At 36.5% G+C, this 23,761-nt stretch overlaps 1 protein-coding gene across 3 annotated transcripts in view; it reads right to left on the bottom strand.

Moving 5' to 3' along the window:
- Nucleotides 1-16,620, bottom strand: part of runx1 (RUNX family transcription factor 1) — a 54,444-nt gene extending 37,824 nt beyond the window's left edge. Inside the window, exons 1-5 of one of the 3 annotated variants that reach the window (XM_051119625.1) lie at nucleotides 16,475-16,620; nucleotides 16,042-16,117; nucleotides 15,660-15,686; nucleotides 14,346-15,032; nucleotides 13,973-14,122 (exon numbers count right to left, since the gene is read on the bottom strand). In XM_051119625.1, coding sequence (XP_050975582.1) covers nucleotides 13,973-14,030 — 58 coding nt within the window. In that variant the 5' untranslated portion in view covers nucleotides 14,031-14,122; nucleotides 14,346-15,032; nucleotides 15,660-15,686; nucleotides 16,042-16,117; nucleotides 16,475-16,620. Of the gene's footprint in view, nucleotides 1-13,972; nucleotides 14,123-14,223; nucleotides 15,033-15,659; nucleotides 15,687-16,041; nucleotides 16,118-16,474 lie in introns of all 3 variants that reach the window. The other 2 variants (XM_051119617.1, XM_051119634.1) reach the window with 2 other exon arrangements.
- Nucleotides 16,621-23,761: the final 7,141 nt, after the last annotated feature.

Here is a 23,761-nt window from a genome sequence, read left to right as displayed (position 1 = left end):
TGACTTTTTTTATTTGGCAGAATTCTAAATTTAAATCTTGCAATTATGACTTTTTTCTCAGATCTCAAAACTCTGTTTTTAATCACAACTTTGATAAAAATAATTGTGATATAAAAGTCGCAATTTCCATTTTTTTTTTCTGTTCCGTGTCAGAAACACACTTTCACAATATTCAGAGTTATTTTTGGAATAAATATATCTTATTGTAAGGATTTTCACTGAAAAACAAGTAAAATGACTAAATGATTAAAACATCAACAACAATTTAACATAGAGATGCAATTATCTGGAGATGCATTACAAAGGACATTTCTCCATGTAGAGGGTTGCAGTTTTCTTTAGTGAAGCTTGTGAGACCTTGTGACATTGGATCAGGGGATTGTGGGAAGTTGGTACACCACCATGCCATGTTTGCATGTGGCCTCACCATCAGAAACTCAGCAGCAGATACCGCGACAGGAAAGCGCTGGCCCGCGCTTAGGCAAAGAAGCAGGTGGAGAGACAGGTTTAGAAAGAGAAAGAAATGTGGAGAAAGTACTACTTCCTCTTAAGCGTTTGGCCTCGGGCTGCTGATGTCAAAGGCCGTTGCAGTTGTTCCTTGCTGCTGATGACAGCGAACAGTCGACTATTGTCCTCGCACATCCAGCCTAAACATCTGAGCAGTCAGACTGATCATTTGTGTCTATAAAACATCAGACAAACGGTTCGTCAAGGAGCGATTAGCGCTCTCAGTTACAGTCTTCAAAGGAACAAAGAGGCTCCTGTCAAGAGCCATGTTGCAATCAATGGCAACACCCTCCTATCCTCAGCCAGTCTATTCATGCTTTATGCGACACTGATCAATATTTCTAGGCTGCCGCTGCCAGTTTCTGGCCCGACGTCTCTGCTGGATCATTGAGGAGTGTATCAGTGCACCGGTCGCATGGATCTACAGCCCGGCTGATTCATTATCGACTGCTCTGGTGAAGGTGAGGCCTTGTTCATACAAACATACGACATGGCTCAGGTCACACGGCACACAAAGCCAACAAGAATGCACTTTACTTAAGCAACCTGCCGGACTTCAGAAACAAAATGGGATATTCACTGAGGGGAAAAAACGCTATGAAAGTGTCCAAAATGGGTAAAATCTTACAAAAACCATGTCCAGGTTTCACTGGTCACCAGCTGATCCAGTTTAGCAGGTCTACGCAGTTTTTTTTTTTGTTCCCCCAGCAAGGAAGGAGATTGTAGAGAAATGAAAATAAAAGGAAATGAAGAGGCTTTATTAGAGATCCTCTTCCTGTGCTGCGGATGTTGTGCGGAGCGGCGCAGAGCGTAGATCAAACGGGCCGACGGGACTCTCAGATCATGGGCCAGTTCGCCACATGGTCCAGGCTCCCCCTGGGGCGTGGGAGGAGTCAATAGGAGGAGGGGGCGGAGCCTCAGAGGACAGTCTGTAATTCACTCCCATAGATTACAGAGACTGTGAGGACAGCGTGGGATCATACAGACAATCTGCATTACTGTCTGAAGACTACTGGAACGAAGAAGCACAAAGCTCATTTATTTATTCTACACATGCATTAGATTAAATGGAGAATAAATGGAAAGCCTCATCCTTCTCAGCTGCTTCTCCTAAGAAAAGGAGCCCAAGATCTCCTTTCAAAAGAAATCTCAACAATGTCTCAAATTGTGCTCAGATTTGCCACGATACCAAATCTTGCAATCGAAAAATGTCTCAGACTTCAAAATGAACTAAAAAAAAATATCTCTGTCTTATCAGTTTTTTCTCACACATTTTTTCAAAACACATTAGAAAATTATTATTATTATTAATAATAATAAAAATAATAATAATCATCATCATCATAATAAAATAGTTGTAGTAGTATTAATTATTAGAAGAATTTATAGTATATGTATTCTTAATTTTAGCTTAAGTTTTATTCATTTTGGTTCTGTGCTTTGGTCATTTTTATACGTTTTTTTTTCTTCAAAATTTAGATTTAGATTTATTTTGTTTGTACTCCAATACTGAAGATACATTATAATATAGAAGCCTAATTCCATCATTAAAAAAAAAAAAAAAGGAAAAAAAAACTGGTAACTGTGAGTTTATATTTCACAATTTAAGTTTTTTATTTTTGAAGTTTAATTACTTTTGTTTTCTTTGAATTCTGACTTTCAGCTTTTTTGTTTCTGCCACCAAAAAAAAAAAAAAAAAGTAACTTAAAGAAAATCTGTATGTGTCTTGTTTCCCAGAAATACTTAACTAACTTTAATTAATTAAAGTTTATTTTTCTTGTTTTAAGCATGCATTTAACAAATGTTAGTAAGGTAAGGAAAATATACAAATAAAAAATAATTTTAGGCTGTCTCTCTATTCTCACTGTCCTTTCCTATGTTCCTCACAGTGCTCATGTCTATAAACACACAGAAACACACACAGAGTTCATGTTGGTCCATGTCATCGTGCCCGTGTTTAAGCATTAGCGCTAAACGGAGCGAGACACGGTGGCTAGACATGACTATGGCTTTCTTCCTCGGCCAGACGGCGACCAGAGGAGAGTCTGTCCGGCTGTGTGCTGTATCACTGATGCTGCTGTGACTAAACATAGACAACTGCTCTGCCACTCGCTGCTTCTCCTCTGACTAAGCATAGCTCAACATGTACACACACACACGGGCGCCTGGACGACTGCGCTGGAAACAGGTGATGCTAACTGTGCCCAGGACGCTGGCCAAGAGCCGCTGAGTCACACGGACATAATTACTGCAGCAGACGCGCATCGTAAAGTTTGTGGATGGCATTCTCGTGTGAGCTTTAAAAGGAGACGCGCAAGATGGAACTATTTGTGTATGTATGATTAGAGCGAGTCGTCTGGCTGAATAACTGATTTCACTGGTGCAAGAGAAAGACAGGCAGACGGAGATGAGAGCGAATATGTAAATAAATATGATAAGGGTCAAAGATTGAGATGATAGTAGTCAAATAGTGTCGAGGAATCTACTGTACAGGCCAAAACAGAAGAGGTGGAAGAAACATGAGAATGTATGTAAATTAGCTCCGCACAGAATATGTAAATTCACTCTGAATTAAGAACTAATTTTCTATTCTTCAAAAATTACCACAGTGTAGATTTTTGAATATGCTATGCATAGACACACAAATATACAATGTAATAAACACATTCACAATAACAGGAAAAAAAAAATGCTATATAGTATACAGTGTTAAAATTATGGTATCAGATGGTAATACTTTGGTTTTACACAGTACTCCAAGGTACTTTCAAGAACACCATGGCTGTACCATGTTATATGTTATAAACCATAGAAGTACCATGGTACTTGTTAAAAAACATAGTAGTGCCATGGTAAACGTACAAAAACCACAGAAGCACCATGGTACATGCCAAAAAACATATCAGTACCGTGGCACGTGTCCAAAAAACCCCCACAGTAGAACCATATTGCATGTCCAAAAAACAGTAGTGCCATGGTACACATCCATAAACCATGTTAGAACCACATTATATGTCCAAAAACCATAATAGTACCATGGTACACATTCAAAAATTATTGTTGTACCAAAGTATGTGTCCAAACACTAAAGTAACACCATGGTACAACCATAGGAGTACCATAGTACTTCTTAAAAAAAAAAAAAACAATAGTACCATGGTACAGTACATGTCCAAAAACCATATTAATACCATGGTACTTGCCAAAAAATATGCAGTACCAAGGTACATGTCCAAAGAACATAGTATTACCATAATACAAATCCAAACACCTTAGTATTACTATGGTACATGGCCAAAAAAAAAAACAAACGAACAAAAAAAAAAAAAACACAGAAGAACAATATTACATACCTAAAACACATTGTATTACAATAATACATGTCCAAACACCATAGTAGTGTCATGGTAAATGCCAAAAAACATAGTAGCACCATGGTGCATGTCTAAAAACCATAGTAATTCCATGGTACTTGCTGAAAAGCATAGCAGTACCATGGTATTACTATGGTTTTTAGACATGCACCATGGTGCTACTATGTTTTATGTTTATGTCTAAAAACCATAGTATAAAACCATAGTATTACAATGGTACTTGTCCAAAGCACATAGTTTTTTGTCCAGTACCATGGTATATGTCCAAAACACACAGTATTACCATGGTACATGTAAAAAAAAAAAAAAAAAAAAAAAAAAAAAAAAAAAAAGAAACATAGTATTACCATGATACATGTCCAAAAAAAAAAAAAAAAAAAAAAAAAAAAAAAAAAACACAGTATAACCATATTACATGCCTAAAACACATGGTATTACCATAATAGATGTCCAAAAACCATAGTAATACCATGGTACTTGCCAAAAAACAGCAGTACCAACGTACATGTCCAAAAACCATAGTATTACCATGATACATGTCCAAAAAACACAGTAGAACCATATTTCATACTATAATACATGTCCAAAATCCAAAGTAGAACCACATTACATGGTACACATCCAAAAATTATTGTAGTACCATTGTATGTGTCCAAACACTAATGTAACACTGTACATGTCTAAACATCATAGAAGTACCATGGTACATGTCCAGAAACCATAATAATACCATGGTACTTGCCAAAAAACATAGCAGTATCAACGTACATGTCCAAAAACCATAGTATTACCATGGTATATGTCCAAAAAACAGTGGTATGTGTCCAAACACTAAAGGAACACCATGATACATGTTGTTAAAAAAAACAAAACAAAAAAAAAAACACACACACTCAGTAGAACCATATTACATGTCCAAAAATCACAGTAGTACCATGGATCACATCCAAAAACCATGTTAGTGTCACATTACAGGTGCAAAAACCACAGCAGTACCATGGTATACATGCAAAAACCATAACAGAACCACATTACATATCCAAAAACCATGCTAGCACCACAGTACATATGAAAGTACCATATTACATGCATCTGACACCATCACTGTACCGTGGTACCACAGGTTTTGTAAGAATTGGTTTCTACAGTTCTTTTAATATTTAGACTTAACATCGCGACTGTAAAAACACTGAATAACAGCTTCCTGTGAAGCTGATACTGCAGAGGAAGGAAGCTGCAGCTGTAAGGCCACCGTTAGGAACTCTCAGCCTGTCTAACTGAAAGGGTCTTTGTGACATCTAATGACACACACACACACACTCACAGGCCCAACAACTGATGCTGCAAAGGATGTGCCATCAGGAAGTCAACCCCCATCCAATGACTGGCCTGTCAATCATTTAACAGAAAAAGAGAAGCGAGTGTGCGAACCCTGTCGTTTCAGATTCAGTGTAAATGTCAGTGTTTGCATGAACTTTAACCACTGAAATGAGTTTCGTTGTCTTTTTTTATTTGGGTAATGACTACAATTGAGATCTTACAGTTAAAGACTGTCATCAAGCGAGATGAAGAAATAATTGCTCAGAGCTTGGTCTTTCAGGATATTTAAGTAGAAGTCTCCATTTAATCTAATTGGTCTATATGAGAAATGACAAAGACATTAAAGAGATCTCATTTGTCATTTGTTTTTCCTTTAGGACCTGTGCTCGGATGATGATTAATATTAAAAGAACAGACATGCATTAATCAAATTAATGCTAACATACCTTGTTTTGCCCACAACCTAAAGCGGCATTGCATGTATCCAATCCCAGAATGCATTGCCACTAGGTCAGTAAAAACAAACCCAATTGCAGTCAAAACAAGAGAAATATTGATTATAAATATAATTCACTTAATAAAATCAAACTAATTCAAAATAGACCACCTGACCCAGTATTTGTATGCGAATGCTTTTTAAATTCCAATTCACTTCCTGAATTTGAACTTTCAGATACCTAGCCTAATTAACACAGCAGGAGCCCATTCAAGTTAATCAACACTATAGATTGAAATACAGCTGACTTACCTCTATCCTTTTGACGGTTTATCAGCATCCCTCCACCATCCCATCTCCTCACTCCGAGTTCTCACTACACCTAGGGGGGTACTCTGGGTTCGGGCCATCCCCGAGCCCGGAGCGCTTCCCCAGACAACACGCCAAATATGCATTAATATACTCTGGCTAATTATATGTAAGCGTCTAATACAACAAAAATACATCCTAAGAACATTTGCTAACATTCCGATTAAATTATAAACATTTTATTATTAAATGTTCAAAATATCCAGTATTTTGTTTTCATGGTTATATGAACGCCGATGACGACACGTAAAGGAATGTTACATTTTATGACGTTGCAAACCATATGAGAACGTTACTTTTTGTTCTCTGAACCGACAAAACTGTTGTATAAACAATGTTTTCGTGCTAATGTTTTGAGAATGTTATGACATTTGAATGAACGTTCTATTAACGTTACTGGAAGAACATTTGTTCATAACCTCGACAGAACCTTGCATAAACACTAGCCAAAGATCTGAGACTGTTCTCTGTTAGCTGGGTCTGTAGGCAGTAGACGGTGAGCTCATGACTAGTGTAGTTCTGTTTTTACTGCATGCATGTTTCTACATGACTGTCTTTGCCTGAATGAGATCTCTGGTTAGGCTACTTTGCATGTGGGTACGGAAGTGCGGCTAGCCAGGTAGCCACAGTCACCGCTGCGTTACCACAGACAGGCTTCTGTTATTGATTCCACATACATACAAACGCTCAACAAAGAAACTTCAGGAACAAAAAAGTACACACACAAAGCCTACGACCTTTCTAATGAAATGATCATGTGATACTAAAAGTAGCGATGCTACAAATTTAACCACAGTTTTCTAGTAGCATCACAGTCACTCAGGTGTTTACAAACTGTTTTTTCACATTGCACATTTGCATGCAGCTGAACTTGCTCCACTAAATATTCTTCATATGAATATATTCATGTAGAAAATTCATATTAAATTACAGGATCATAAATAAATAAATAAATAAATGTTATTTTTGAACCTGTGAATTTAATGGAAGTGTTGGAATTAAAATGACTGACAAAATTCAATGAAAAAAAGAAAAAAAAAATATATATATATTACATAAAACCATCTGGATAAAAATATTCAGTTCAATTAAATTTACAGGGTCAATAAATAAACAACAAAGATTCTTTTTGCAGCTTATGGTGTTGTTAAGTGTAGCTTGATTTTAGTTCAACTACTTTCAATTATGAAAGCAGCTTCACGAACTCTGGATATTAAAGCCACACGACGAGGATATTTGCAGTTCAGAGTTGCACTAGGCTTTTGCACATATCCTGTGCACACGAAACAGACGGAGAGAGAGGGACGCGCTCCTCGCGCACCTTGCAAAAGCTGCTTCTTCCTGTCAGAGCCTTGAACGGAGCCTTATTCCGCTTTCTCAAACGCCACGCAGGGCTTTAGGTGTTAAAACAGAGACTCGGGGCTCTCAGCGATACAGTTATTTTCAACAACACGTCTCCCTCGTAGCGTGAAGCTGTCGACTGACAGGAAAAGTGGGTGAGGGGAGGCCAATAATGAAGGAGAACTGAAGAACGCAGAGTTCCCGACCTCTTATCTGCGCTAACAAAACCTCTCTGTGGTTTCTTAACATACGCAGGGAGGCCGAGGACTGCTTTCTTTTCCCTTCACATGTGTGTTATGAAACGTTGGGCCCTCTCGTATTATTCGACACGTGTTTGGGCTCCAAATGTGATTTTTGATCGTGAAATCTTCATTATGACAAACGGGATGGCTGCGATTCAATATGAAGCTCTAGCAGATCGATGGCTGACCAATCAGCGGTTGATTTAATATGATGTGGTCAGCGAATCAATGTCTCCCTCAAAATAATTATTGAAATGAAACTGGCAAAACAAGCCTCCCTGGAGAAATACACGTCTGACTTTTTTTAATTAATGTTAAAAATTGCAAGATATTACAGCAAGCATCACCATGTTTTCATCCGGTACAGCAGTGAAACAAACATTACTCTCGCCTTGCACAGACACTACAGGCAAACTAACCCATCAAATCTCAAGTTATAGTCTAATTTTCTTCCATGACTTGACCTCTTTACTGACAAAAATGCCTAATTTGCCTTTAATCGCTATTTTCTGAAAATCAAAATGGACAGTTTCTCTTCCAATAAACATACAAGAACCAACCTTCGCATGTTTTTAACTGATGTGAAAAATATTACAGAAAAAATTGTCTATAGTATCTACTACTTATTTCCCTCTCATAATTAGTGCAACAATTTACAATTAATTTTACTGTGCAGTAAAAGTTTTGTACTTGTGTTATAATATACACACACCTATTTGGACAGACAGATAAAATTGCTAAAACTTTAAGTAAAATTTAATTTTAAGTTGAAAACAGAAAATATAACAATTAAAATTAATGATTTTTTCTATGAAGTATTGGTGGTAATGTTTTCTTTGTCTAATATATCTGTAGTATAACAAATGGTAGCTTTTATTAAAATATAAATTTTAATAAATTTAACTAATTAAAAAAAACATATTTAGCACAAATTAAAATGTAAATATATATATATATATATATATATATATATATAGCAGTATTCACAATTTTTCAACAGCATTTCCCAGAGACTTTCTGGGAAAAAGTCCAACAGTGTCTCAATTCTGTTCATTTCATACACCCATGTCAAAGAGGACGGTCGTCTCAGTCCCTCCACCGTTTTTAACCATCTTTATCTCCTTTCCTGGAGCTGCACATTGGTGACGCCACTCAATACATTCCCATCGTGGTTCTGTCCGACGCTGGGCTCAATAGCTACCGGCCGGCCGGCCTGCCTGCCTGCCTGTCTACCAGACACTGGGCTCAATATTACCAGGGCCAAACTCTGCAGCAGCTGCTCCATGTAAAGAGAGCAGGGTCAGAAAATCCATTTCAGCACAGCGACACACCGGGGGACGAAACTCAATATAAGCCAACGAGAGACGACTCCTCACGCGAGATACTCGCTTATTGACACATCAGCATTTCATATCGGAACAGGGCTCTTTAATACATATCAGGTATTATGGAGAGTTAGAATCTAAACAAAACAAAACAAAAAAAATTATAAAATAAAATAATAATAACTAAAAAAAATAAAAAGCTAGTTGCCAAGACAACATTTCTCATTTTTGTTTAGGTAAGGTTGAAGTACTAAAATAATTAAATAATAAAAAAATGTATAAATATTATATAAGCAAATAAAAAAAAAACAAAAAAAAAAAGATAAAAATGACAAACACGAAAAATGACAGAAGTGAAAATAAAATAAAAAGGTATATTAGTATCAATGATACTAAAAGAAGTTAAAAATACAGATAGATTATTTTATTATAATTAATAAAAAATAAAAATAACTTCTTTAAAAATAGAATTAAATAAAAATTTTAATTTTAATTAAAATAATAAGGATTAATTATTAAAATAAAATAAAATAAATAATAATTTCATAAAAAATTGTAATATTTGGAAATATGTCTAATAAATACATAACATTTAGTTTGCTATATTTACCATTTTTAACAACATTTTCTAGAGACAGAACTTCTTGAAATGTCCAACAGTGACAGTTCTTTTAACAATTTCATACACCTGTCTCAAACAGGAAAAAAAGGCCCATAAAAAGCCTTTGTCAAGGTGCTGGGAAAGGGCCGCGGTTTTCCAATCGAATGCCACGCCGATGCACTTTTCCCTTCGGCCTTTTATTGCAGAGGTAATCTGGAGAAACATGAGTTTACTTTGTGGTGGTTGGTGTGGTAAAGCAGCTAATTTATTGCAGGTGACCACATTCCCACAACTCTGATACGGCCATCGCTCACATTCACACCTTCTAGTTCCGCTAAACTCTTGAAATTCACCCCAGTGACCAAAGGGACACATAGGAGCGGGGAGCAGGAATTTATGACCCTATGCAAGTCCCTCCCTGAATCTGCATGGACCAGGCGAAGTGGCTTCCTTCACAGGTGCCTGTGGATGTAGATAACCAGAATCAGCGGTGGCCAGGCGGGAGGCCGCTGGGACGACTGCAGGTCCGCAGGACCGCGACGAGCCTCGAAAACCACCGTAAATCCATCTCTGTCGACACCTCTGACCCACAGGAGGACAAAAGCAACCTTGTAAAACTTTCAACTACTGTTAAACACCCTGAAGATATATGGAAAGAAACGGTGCCCAGCGTGCCAGACGCCATGGGGCGCGATCAGGAGAAGGAAACAGGCAATAAGGGTGAAAGTGAGGTGAAAGTGACTTGTTTTTAAGATAAAGAAGTGAAGAAACATGCTGTTTCATACATTCAAACACTTCTTTAGCATCCTTCACACTTGCTACGGCCTACTATAGTTAACCATACAAACTCCATGAGGTACTACATGAAGGCATCAACTTTGAAAGTTACACATCAATGCATCAATATATACTTCCTACTCCAATAAATTAGAAATGTTATTATCTTATTACCAATGGAAGACCTTCAACCAAAAAACAATGCAATGACTTGCTCTGAGTGAACATTAAAGAAAGTAAATCCTACACACCTTAATGACTTAATAAGCTTAAAGAAGGAACTTTCTTTGAGAACCGTAAGAACGTGCATGAATAGCGATTCCGATAGAGTGGGGGTGTGTCTACTAGATTTACACACAAACCACCAGATAAACCGATGCCACAGAGAGATACAGGGTAAATCCTCACACACGTCTGTCGGTTTGTGCGCTGATAGTAAAGAAATGTGACTGCTAAATGACAAAGGCCAAAAAAGCCTTCATATGTGAATCCATGTGCACGCTTACATATGGTGACATGCACTCCAGCTTTGCATATGCATAGTTTTTCCTTGATAAAAGGAAATACAAATGAGCTGTATGCAACAAACATTGTCATTTGATATAGAAATGTATATGCAAATGTATATCGGCAAACACACCACATGCACTAAGATGTGCCAACAATGTGACAATGTTCAGACAGTCTGTCCAGTTGAGATAATCAGGGAAACTTACATGTGGAGCAGGGTATGTACCATGCATTGGAATAAATGTGATTTTTATTTAATGTTTAACAGTTATTGGTGAACCAAACTTCTTTACATTAATGTAAAGTTGACTGCCAATGTCACTGTAGGAAGAAGTATTAAAATACAGTGCAGAATGTGTTCAAAATAAGATGAAAATGAACTTGTTACTAAGGAGTAAAAGCTGAGTTTAAATGTATAGTTGCCAAGCAACAGTGTAACTTGCTGCATTCCATGGCGCCAAACGAGTTCTAAATGAAAGACAAAAAAACCTTTTTTGATGTTTCAGATGTTTCTTCATTACAAAAGGTTTGGAGAAATGTAGCATTCCATCACTAATGGATCCTCCGCAGTGAATGAGTCCAAACAGCTTATAAAAATATCACAACAATCCACAAGAAATTCACACCACTCCAGTCCATCAATTAACATCTTGTGAAACCAAAAGCTGCATGTTTGTAAGAAACAACTCCATCTTTAAGACGTTTTTAACTAAATTACGAGTCCATAATCCATAACGCTTCCTCCAGTGAAAAAGCGGTCTGAATGAGGAGAGAAATCTGCACAGATCAAGCACCGTTTACAAGTCAAAACAGTCCAAAACAGCTCCAAACAAAAATGTGGCTGGATTTTAAGAGATGGACTTTTTCACTGGAGAAAGTGTTATTCTGGATTATGGACTTTAAAAACGTCTTAATGATGGAATTATTTAGATTTTGTCTTCTCAAGATGTTAATTGATGGACTGGAGTGGAAGGATTACTTGTGGATTATTATGATGTTTTTATCAGCTGTTTGGACTCTCATTCTAACGGCACCCATTCACTGCAGAGGATCCACTGGTGAGCAAGTGATGCTGCATTTCTCCAAATCTGATGAAGAAACAAACTCATCTACATCTTGGATGGATTGAGGGTGAGTACATTTTCCTTTAAAATGGGCTAAAACAACTGGCATCACATTTTAAAACAACTTACGCATTGAGCTGCACATACAAACACCTTCAGTTCTGCAACAGAGATCATTAGTAGAATAAAGGTCGTTTATTTAGTTTTATGTGGTCTCCGCCTCGTCTTCGAGATGTTACATCGAGGCTGTTCACATGTGCTCAAGAACAAACATGCGTCGGGTGCGACTGATAAACTTCCTGTGTTAACTGAAAGCGCTCGCATGCATGTAGACGTATGTGTGCATGAGAAAGAAGCAGTCAGGAAACTGAAATGAGACTTTCTCAAGAAGCATCTGAGAAAAAAGCAACCAGACCTCATAACCTCATTAACATGACATGATCCACAACAAAAATAAGATTTTAAAATGCACATTTAGAAGTGAGTTATAAAGAGCCAATTAACTCAGCAGAATGTATCTGTGCGATGAGGCACTCAGACCAGCTAAATGAGTCAGTTTAACCATTACACGGTAATTTCCACTCACTCTTCACTCACAGTCATTTCAGTACGAGAAAGAAACTAAAGCATCATCTTTGGGCCTCAGCTATGTACTCACACACCCACAGGCATCAAAAACAGCACTTGAGAAACTACACAGCCTTTAATATACAGGGAAAGTCCAGAGGTGTAAAGACACAGCACTGCTGCCTAAAAATGAATCTGTTTCTCTCTATTTGTGTCAAACAAATAATAAAAAAACAGAACTGAGATTTAGCTCAAGAGTTGGCTTCTTTCTCATAGAATGAAGAAGCCCTAAATTTAACACATTATTTTATTATACTATTATTTTTATTTTACATTAAATAAATGTAATTAAGTAAAATAACTTTCAGCTAGTCTGCTTCTCATAGAATGAAGAAGCTCAGTATTAGTTAACACTAATTATTTTATTTTATTTTATTTTATTTTAGCTGTTACAGGACAATATTCCTGCAGTACTTTCAGTTAGGATTGACCTCCAGACCTCAACAAACTATTGGGGGTACATCATTGAGCTATTAAAGTGATAACCTGAAAGTTTAGCAACAGCACAGCTGTTAGTTTCACACAGCAGAACTTGGGGTAAAAAACGAAGACTCAAAGTTCAGCATAATTCAAGAACCAAAAAAAGTTTTTAAACTCATACTGCATGCAATAAAACTATTGTGCACTTTCCTTTCTATAGCATTTTTAAATAAGCAAACATCCAAAAAGACATTCAGTTAAACTATTAAAGTGATTCGTAAAGTAAAGCAACAGGTTTGTTTCACTGTGCACAAAAAACACAAGCTAACTCTTAAACTCAAGGTCTGGCACAATGCAAGAACCAAAACATTTTCACACTCATATTGCATGCGAATAAATGTGCTGTTTCAGAAAATGTTCAAAAAGTCACATTCAATACAATCTCTAAAACTATTAAAGCGACAGTAAGTTAAGCAACAGTTTTGCTGTGCGAGACTCATCTAAACAACAAACTAACTTAAAAACTCAAACTTTGCATAATGCAAGAACTAAAAATGTTTCCAAACTCACACTGCATGCAAAAAAAACCCTCTCATGCTGTATCCTTTCACTAGCTCTTTCAAAAAGGAAATGTCCAAAAAGTAATTCAATACGATCTCTTAAACTATTAAAGCCTCTATACTATGTAAGTTCATTATTATGCAAGTTAAGCAACAGGTTAATTACAATGTGCAACAAACCCAAGCTTTGGCACGATGCAAGAACCGAAAAAAGTATTAATGCAGCTCGCTTTCTGTAGCTTTGTCAATATGGAACCATCCCAAAAAACATGTTGGAGTCCACTATGCATTGGCTGGTTGAATGAGGTTTACCAGTGAAGTACTCACTAACCCACAGACCTGTGGTTTTCAGATTCAGCCACAAGATTTCAGTACTCCACTGACACTGCAAACCAGCACCTCGGTGTCGTCACTTTGCTGAAATACCACATCGGCGCGCGTTGGATAGAGATAAGAGCTCGGTCGCACAAAACCGTAGAGAGTCGCTTCGGATACTCACCCCTGGAGAAGCACGACTGGTAGGACGGGAAGCTTTCGAAGATGCTGTTGGAGGCCATGGCTCCCGACGGCTGCCTCGCCTCGTCTTCGTCCGAATCCAACGCTTCCAACTTGATATGCTCCCGAATTTTGAAGGGCTCCCGGCTTTGCCCTGCAAAGAGCAAAAATACGCCCATGACGACACGCTAGATGCTTCGCTCAAACGCCCTCCACGTTCCACCCCCCAAATCGGACCCCAAACCCCAAACACACCCTGAAACCCATGGTCGCCCTGCGCTGGTCCAGCGAGGCGGTTCTGTCCTTGGATTCTGTGCATGGCTCACAGACACGGGAGATTGTGATCGGCGGTCAGCCTGTGGTTGACTGATGCTTACCCTTGTGCAAAAGAGCCGGAGCGCAAACGCGTCGCTGTGGTTTTTTTCGGCGATTTGGCTGATTCACACGCTGACATCAACACGTATTCTCCCTCCCCCTCTCACTCTCGAGTCGCTCTCGTCTATCTTTATCTTGCTGTTTTCTAGTGCCTAGAGAGCCGTGACCGGTCGCAGACTTGGTTTGTGGTTGTGGCGGCCCACAGAAAGCTTCTCCCTTAGTCAGACGACAAGTTTAACCGTTCCCCACAATTGGAAAAAAAGCATCCAAGCACCATTGGGCCGTTTAGGTCACATGTTCTAGCGAGCTTAATTCTGGCTTTTTTCTGCACAGGTTTTGTTCTACGTTATCTGGCGTTCGGGCCAGTCTATCAAACCTCCACCTGTCCACATTTGCTTGAAAAGGAGGAAATAGATGTGGTCTGTTTCAATTGTAAGAGCGTGAGAGTGGAACAGAGGGGGGGTTGAGAGTGAGTAGGTGAGAACGCAGCAGCGTTTAACAGTTGATGCATGTGTGTGTGTGTCAAGAGTTTGTGTACGAGAGCGAGGCGAGTCACGCTGCATAAGTTAAAGCATGCAAATCCGTCTCCAACAGAGGACACAATTAGTCCTGTGTCTCGGACGCCATAAAGGCGCTGCAGATCGTCAAAATTTACATGGTGCCTTTCGTATATGTCTCATCTGCTGATTCTGCAAGACAAATAGAAAATAAAATGCAGTATTTACTGACAATAAACTCACACATTCTGAACATTTCAGTATCCATAATCATCATAATAATGTACAAAAATATCATATAGAATATAAAAACACATTTAAGCCATCATAAATGTTATTGCATTGAAAAACTAAACTTTATTACATACCAGGGACATTTACATACTTTTAAGTGTTTTAATTCGAGTGCCAGTTAATATTAGGGGTTAAACAGTTTTACTCTTAGCATCTTACATGAAATGAAAGTGAAAATTAAATATCATATTTGATGTTTTTCATGTTACATGGTTCCTTACAGATCATTTTAAATTAAAGTGAAAACTACATTGCATTTTTGATGTTTCACATGTTATTTGGTGATAAATATTTAGTTGTTTCTTTGAAGATGCAGAAGTGTAATATTGGAAGTATAATTTTAGAAGATAAATAGTTTCACTTTGAACATCTGACATACAATTAGAGTGGAAATTACATACATTTAATACTTATTGACTAATACTTTTCATATTTTCCCCTAGAGAAACAAGATGATTCATCAAGCTATGAATGACTGAATGATTGCACTTAATGTTTTTCACATTATAGTGTTTGGTGCCTTACATTTACATTACATTCAACCTGTTGATTCTGCAAGACAGAAAGCCAAAAATACATAATAAATACATAAATGGATGAAAAAAACATGTATTTAAGCCAAAAATACATAAAAGTCATTGCATTAGAAAACAAAATGTCACACCAAATTGCTCAAAAAAAGTTAAGTTCTGAGAAAATATCTAGCATAATTATTTTACAGATACCTCTTTGCTGATATTTTGATGTCTAATGCAATGACATTCATATTTTTTAAGTGTAAAATTCTTTTACTTTTAGAAATGTAGATGCAATTAATGTAAAAAAAAAAAAAATGGCAAGTGAATTGTATAAACATTTTCCCTTAGCAAAACACAATGCATCATCAGGCTATAAATGATTGCATTACCTGCTTCAAATCGTAGACTTCATTATGCATTTTACACATTGCACAGCGCCTTTAATGTCATTTCAATCTGTTGATTCTGCATGAGAGACAATACAGAACAATTAACTCCACAACATCGAAATTTTCCTGACATGCAAATGCAATGACACTTAATTGAGCAAAATATTTTCCCTATACAAACCGACTGAATGAAACCGTCTTTAGGTGTTTTGCATTGTCGGGTGTCGACATAATTGCAGGCCTCATTACCGCCTCACCTGCCCTTAATGAAGGCATTGCATTACACGTCCAAATGGGTCATGATATCGCACAAGCCTCCTGCCCATCATGCAGCTGATTAGGACGTTTCATTTTGTCTAAAGAACAACATGCTCACATGACGCAGAACGCCCCCTGCAACCCCTCAAGCCCCTATTATCTGGTAGCCACACACCTGCGTCCACCTCCAGCTTAGACGGCCCCAAATTGGCACATGTGCACCTGCACCACGCCTCCAGCACATGCCAAACACACCCACACCTGTGTCCTGGCTCTCTTCTCAACCGTTTGGACGGGAGGTTTGGGAGCGGTGGGCGGAGTGCTTTAGGTGGTATCGGCGTGCGCGAGCAGCTGCTGTCCCTCCTGACCTGGAGTCAGATTTCAGCCCAACATGCAGACACGCTTCCACAGACGTCAATGTTGTAGAATGCCTGCTTGATAATGCTAAAATCGTCAAGAGATTTCAGTCTGAATTTTGGAAAACAAAATGCTTTGAACTGCAGTGTCAATGGTTTTTGCAGATGCAATTTAATGTGACATTTTTTATATAACACAATGAAAAGACATTTACACACTCATTCCATTAGAGAACATTTTAAGTTCCATGATTCCAAAACTAGAACCAATACAATGGTCAGAAGAACCTGTAATATGACATCAAAAAATAGAATTGGTTCTCGATCAGGGGTCGGGTTTATGAAAATCTTCTTGAGAAAGATACATTTCATACAGTACGTAAAAATGTCCAATTCTTGAAAAAAAAAAAGTTAAATATGCAATATGGAAAGGATACATTATCTAAATAAATATGCATACATTTCCAGAACAAAGTTTGATAATTGGATAAACCCATGTCTAAAATTCTTGTTTCATTTTGTCGACATATTAAAGGTTTTTGGATTTCTCTTTTTATAACTCCATGAATCAGAAAATACTGTCTACACCATGACATTAATACTTTCACAATGACTTAAGGAATAACATGTTGTATAAAATCCAAACAGCAAAAATCTTTAGAGGAACAAAACTGTAAAGTTTTGCTGCTGAAATGGAGAACATTTTGGAGAAAACTGCCTTTTAAGATATGTATTGTAACTGAAATCTAAAAAAGTGCAATAAAATAAACACTTAAAAGTGTGTTTTAGATGTTTTTTCTTCCATTAGTCTGAAATAACACATTATGAAAAGGTAAAAAGGCCAATATCTGACCAGTGAATAAAAACTATATTTTTGTCCTTAAGCAGAAAACAGAACATTTTACTGATTTTCAAATACAACAAAAAGTCATAATGACTGTTTACATTAATGATTCCTGCTGTGCACATACCTTGCAGTAGTATCATATGAATGATGATTGAATCTGGGTTTCTTTGTTGAGCCTAAATTGTTGCAAAGAACCACTGAAGAATCTTTATTTTGAAGTTTAGAAATGCCATTTGTACCTGAAGCTCCTGAGTCAGGGGATGTGTGTCTTGGACCTGGATTTCCTCAGGCAGATGTTGAAACATTAAGTCAAACTGGTTTCAGGCTGCATTTTAGCACTGTAAAAGAAGAAAATAAGATAAGCAGTTTCTAAAAGTTCTTATTGATTATTCAATTTACAATCATATCAACCTTAAGAACCTGAAATGGTTCTTCAAGGAACTTAAAATTCAAGGTTATGCTATTTAAATATTGTTTTTCCTTTTTTTTTCTTAAACTTCTAGAAGAAATGATGTCTAGAAGAACTGCCAATGGTGAGTAGGAGGGCTGTCTATCTGTTATTTATTTATTTTATTTGATGTCTGGGACGCACAGCTGTCCTACACACACGTCTCCTGCTGTGTTCCCACGGCAACACATCGTGCCGCATCCTGGAACCGCATATCCTCATCCCTGAGAAAAACACTCCTAACTTCACTGGCTGAACTCCTGGATGTCCATCAAAACTAGAATGAGAAAATTTTAGTTTTAAATCAGTTTTAAATAATAAATTACATACAATTCTAAACTTTTCATCCTGTTGCCACTACTGTACTTTGATAATTGTTAAGACTCCGAGTTTTACACTGTTTAAATAAATGTATAGGTTTAAGATTTATTTAAACGTTTAAGGCTTTTTTAAAAATATTTCATAAAGAATTTCATGAAGACTGTTACCCCAAATTAAAAAAAAAAAAAGAAAGAAAGAAAATACATTTTAAAAAGTTATTAAAATTATTTTATTCTCTCTTTTATTCTCCATTTTTAAATAAATAAAAAAATAAAAAATGAAATATTCTTTAGAATTTTAAGCATTTATACAACATGGTATTCTTTGTTGTACTTTTTTAGAATTTGTGATGATTTAAATAATAAAAATATAATGTGAACTGAATGAAATTCATTACAGAGAATAATGAAAATTGAAATTATTAAAAACAGAAAAAAATAAAATGTAACACATCTGCACTGTAAATAAAATAATAATAATAATAACAATTATTATTTTTATTATTATTATTACTAGTATTATGAAATTGTAAGAAACGAAGAATACTGGAGTCCATTTTATAGTGAAAATTGTTGATGTAAATTTGACTAATTTTTATAGTAAAGAGAAAGTCATGCATTTAATAGTTCCTTATAACTTCTGTACAAAGCACATTTTCTTTAGGCAGATTTTTCTCACAGCTATGTTTTTGCCTGTGGTTTAGGTTAAGAGATAAAAGCGGGGACTTTCCTTGCATATTTCTTTCTGTAGATCGTCTCTGTGGATAAAGACTCTAGTCATGATGAATATAATTATTAAACCCTGAGTCACTGCAGGCCAGAAGTTCAGTAACTTGAGGAGTGGTGTTTGCATGTGTGAAAGCCTGAGTGTTAAAGATGGCAGAGAAAGAAGCAGGACTCTTCAGCAGTTGTCTCCATTTGCTCTCCAGTTCATCTTAATGCAGTCTCGGAGAAACAACTGAGACATTAAGAGATTTCGCTCTCCTTTGGGGGAGGGAATGAGGCAGTGAGAGAAGCGGAGAGCTATTCATGTATGGAGAGATCCTCCAAACACCTGCTGACATTCTCACTGCTGGAGGAGGATGAGTCAGGACACAAACAGCATCCCAGACAGACAGAACAGCAAACTGTGAGAATTCCCCTCCCGGACGACCTCTGTTCCTGTCAGTCTAACACCCTCTGCACTTTCACATGATGATTAACAATCTGGCTTTTGTATAGAACTGACAACAAACCCCTGCTGGATAATTTACCAGAATTAGTTTTAAGGCCAACCTCTCTGCAACTCAACAACTTACACACTTTAAGCAAGTTTAATGTTAGAGGTATGTTTCATCACTAACTGTGAAAATGAGTACTCAATCTATAATGGTTGTTAAGATATTTTTACTGGACTCAAATCATAAACCAGCGTTCAAAAGTTTGGGTTCTGTAAAACTGAAGAAGTTTCTTCTCCTCACCGAGGACGCATTTATTTGATTAAAAATACAGTAAAAAATGTGAAATATTATTACTATTTAAATCTGTTGTTTTCTATGTGAATCTATGTTAAAATGTAATTTATTTCTGTGATCAAAGCTGAATTTTCAGCATTATTACTCCAGTCTTCAGTGTCACATGATCCTTCAGAAATCATTCTAATACACCGATTTGCTGCTCAAGAAACATTTCTGATCATTATCAACGTTGAAAGCAATTATGCTGCTCAGTATTTTTATGGAAACTGTGATACATTTTATTCTTCAGGTCATCTCTTCGATGAATAGAAAGCGTTTATTTGAAATAGAATCTTTTGAAACATTATGAAACAATGTTACTTTTGTGATCAATTTAATGTATCTTTGATAAAACAAAGGAAACAATCCTGGCGGTAATGCATATGTGTTAAAAATAGTCAGGAAATCTCATGCAAGCAGTAAACACAACAGATATTCCTGAAACACAGCTGCTTATAAAAAAAAACTATGCGATTTAATCATTATTTAAAAATGGAGTGATAAAGATCTGTTTATTCTGGGATTTTAACTTCACTGCTGCTGAAAACCCTGAAAAAAAGCAAATTGAGGCATTGGAATTTTTACAAACAACACACACACACACACACACACACACACACACAGTGTGAGAGTTAAACGTAATGGGGAAAACATCCCAGCGCTGCTTTGGCAGACAGTACCTGACTATGATGCGGTTTGCCAGAGCATGACAGGAATCTTCAGTTAATAAAACATGAAGAAGTGTTTAAATGTACTTGAACACTTGAATCACACTGAAAAGTGTCTTAGTGTCATTTTTGTCTCTTATCTTAGAACCAGCTGGTGTTTTAGTGATTTTTAGTGGCTTTTTAGTGGCTATATGAGTCAGTTCTCCTGAAGTGTTACATTTTTTGTTTTTTTTTATATTGTAACTTGATTCTGCCACAGGATATAAAAAAATAAAAAGGTAATTGTGACTTTATCTCATAATTCAGACTTCTTTTTCTAGCAATGCTGAGCAGGAAAAAAAACGAATTTTAACATTTTAAGCTCTGCCTTTTTTGGGTCAGAATTCAGAGAAAAAAAAAGTCAGTAATGTGAGTTATAAACCCAGAATCGCAAGGAAATTTTTGGAACTGGAAGATCTAAACTCGCAACTGATTTAAAAAAATGTCAGAATTGTGAAATAAAATGTTACATTTGCCTTTTTTTTGCCATTTTGTGGTGGAAACAAAACAAATCTAAAAATTCTAAGACGTAAACTTTTTTGAGGAAAAAAAAATCCAAATTACGAAATATAAATGCAGAATTGTGAGATATAGATTTGCAACTATGAGAAAAAATTCAGAACTGTAAGATTAAGTTTATTTTATTTCGTAGCGAAAAAGATACATTTAGGAAAATTGCGAGAAATTCTGAATTGTAAGACAGAAGTCTGATTTGTGAGATCAGAAGTCATAACGATCTTTTTTTTTTTTTTATTCTGTGCCAGAAATGCTCTTCCATACTTTTGGGCTGCTGTATTTCTGTAGCGCAGCAGGAGGTCGATTCTGTGACCGATTACCTAGAATGGCTTAACAAGATGAGCAACAAGCGTGTGTGTGTGCGTGTGGGGATGAGTTAACAAGACAATGAAAGAATGAAAGATTAAAGACAGAGAGAGAAACAGCACATATCTTTCTGTATGTAAGTAGTACGGTAATGTTCATAACTGTCATTGTTTGGCATTCGGCCCAGCAGCCAGTGAAACATGAAACCGGGTGAAGCAACAGGAGGAGAAAGCAGAACGCCTGCACTTTGTGTGCGTAACAAAGACAACGGCAGCGCTTTGATCCCCAAACACTCCAGCTCAGAGTCCATGAGTCACCGAGACCCCCGGGACACGGCAGCATTTCTGACCACTGACCCATCAACATATAATCATCTCTCACACACACACACACACACGGTCTAAAGGATGATATCATTACATATGAGGCATTTAACCCAGACGGCCTGGTGAAATCAGGTATTCCCTGCTACAAAAAACAATACATCTGACATCAAAACACTCCTAATGAATGAATCATTCTTTTGTTTCAGACGGAGTATGTGGGCGAATCTCATTAAACATTAAACCTGTCGAAAACATATCCAGGCCATATTTCAAGCAAATGGAACATTTTTGTTTGTTTGTTTGTTTTTGGTTTAATTGAATTTTTTTGTAAATATATTTGAATTTTTTTTATATATATTTTTTAATTTGATTGATTGTTATTTATTTATTTTTGCAAACAGGGAAATTATATACTTAAAAGAAAAAAATGCCATAATGCAAACAAATCATTATGAAAAAAAATACAATTAAAAAAACACTCACTGTAAAGCAAAAACAAACTGGAAGAAAATTATAATAATTCATTATTTAAAAACCTATGATCAAAGTAGTGCCAGAAATCGGCCATCAAAAGAGCAAATCACATAATTTAACGCAGTTCTATTTTTCAAGTTTCCTTACATTTTGTTATTTAGAAGTGATTTACCAACTGCAAACGTATTATTACTTGTGAAAAGGTTCTTTTTAATAATTCAGCTAAACCGATTTGCAGTTATAAATCACTGGATTTATAACTTACAAGAAAATTAACAATAAAAAACAATATTTGACAAATATAACTTAAATCAGTGTTGTTAATGTTAAATAAAAACAAAAAAAATTACATTTATGTTAACTGCAATAAAATAAACGTGAACTGAAATAAAACAAGTTAACATTTTTTTCATATTTTAATTCAGTTTTATTTAAAGATGAAGTTTAAAAATACTAAGAGTAAAACTGAAATAAAATGTAATAAAAACTAAACAGATGTATTAAAAAAAAAGAAATTAAAATAAAAATGAAAAAAATATTCAAATATTCAAAATATTAATAAATAATATAATATTATATTAATGATGGTTAAATAACTTTTCCCCAAACTATAATGCAGTATTTGAGATACTGAATGGAACGGAAATGTGCAATCATCAGTAAAAACAGAGGACCTATTTAACTTGTGTTGAATTAATATTTGACTGTATTTACTTATACACATTCCTGGTCTCATTATGAATGATTCATCAGTGAATGTTATTCTGAAGAAAATCATTTGGCTTCATCATGTTTCATCAAAATGAAACTTCCTCCACATCTGAAACAACTTTCAGTGCTGTCTACAATCACACATACATACGTATTAAGACCACTTGTCACCATATTTTCTTTTCAATAGCGCAGTTTCTGTCCAAAACACGTCACCTTGTGAAAGTTAAACTTTATTCTCACATTTCAGCATAATAGCTTTTTACAACAGAAGGTCACCCTGTAATGACACACACACACACACACACACACACACACACACACAAATACCTCCTCTAAGCTGTCACACTTGCCATGACAAACACGCACAGACGTTGCGTGTGTGATATGCATTTTATCTGTCTAACTGCTGCTGCATGATGTGGGCGATGAGCGATCATTGAGCCACGCTGGAGCAGATGTGTGTGATGAGACACCGGCTGACAGGACTGGCATTCGGCTTACAGAGAGACGAGTTGTTGTATCTCAAAATCTCTAAAAACCATCACTGGTGTTGTGCAATGGAATCAAGGCCTTGAAAACACAGATGACAGTGTGTGTGTGTGTTTGTTGCAGGTGTTTTGACTGTGATTACGGGTGAAAGAATGTTGTTTAACATTAATGTCTGTTTTAATGTGCTGTGTGTGTTAGAGCACCAGTTGAGCGTGCGCTCAAGTTTCCCTGAATGTACGTGAGGGATGACACTAAATCGAGACGCTCACAGACAGATGTGAATGTTTCACACACATTTCTCATCGTTCCAGTAAATGTATTTAGCAGACGACTCACCCCACACTCCCTACAAAACACACACACACAAACACACACAGTGGAAACATTCACTCAACCTTCAGTATGGGACCTGGAACAGAGATTGGAACACCTGGTCTGATTTAGTCCAAAAAGGTACCAAAGA

This window comes from Labeo rohita, chromosome 1, assembly GCF_022985175.1.
Source record: "Labeo rohita strain BAU-BD-2019 chromosome 1, IGBB_LRoh.1.0, whole genome shotgun sequence".
In the NCBI taxonomy this organism is placed as follows: Eukaryota; Metazoa; Chordata; class Actinopteri; order Cypriniformes; family Cyprinidae; genus Labeo; species Labeo rohita.
The sequence above is the reverse complement of the archived record's forward strand: the minus strand, read 5'-3'. Positions and strand labels throughout refer to the sequence as shown.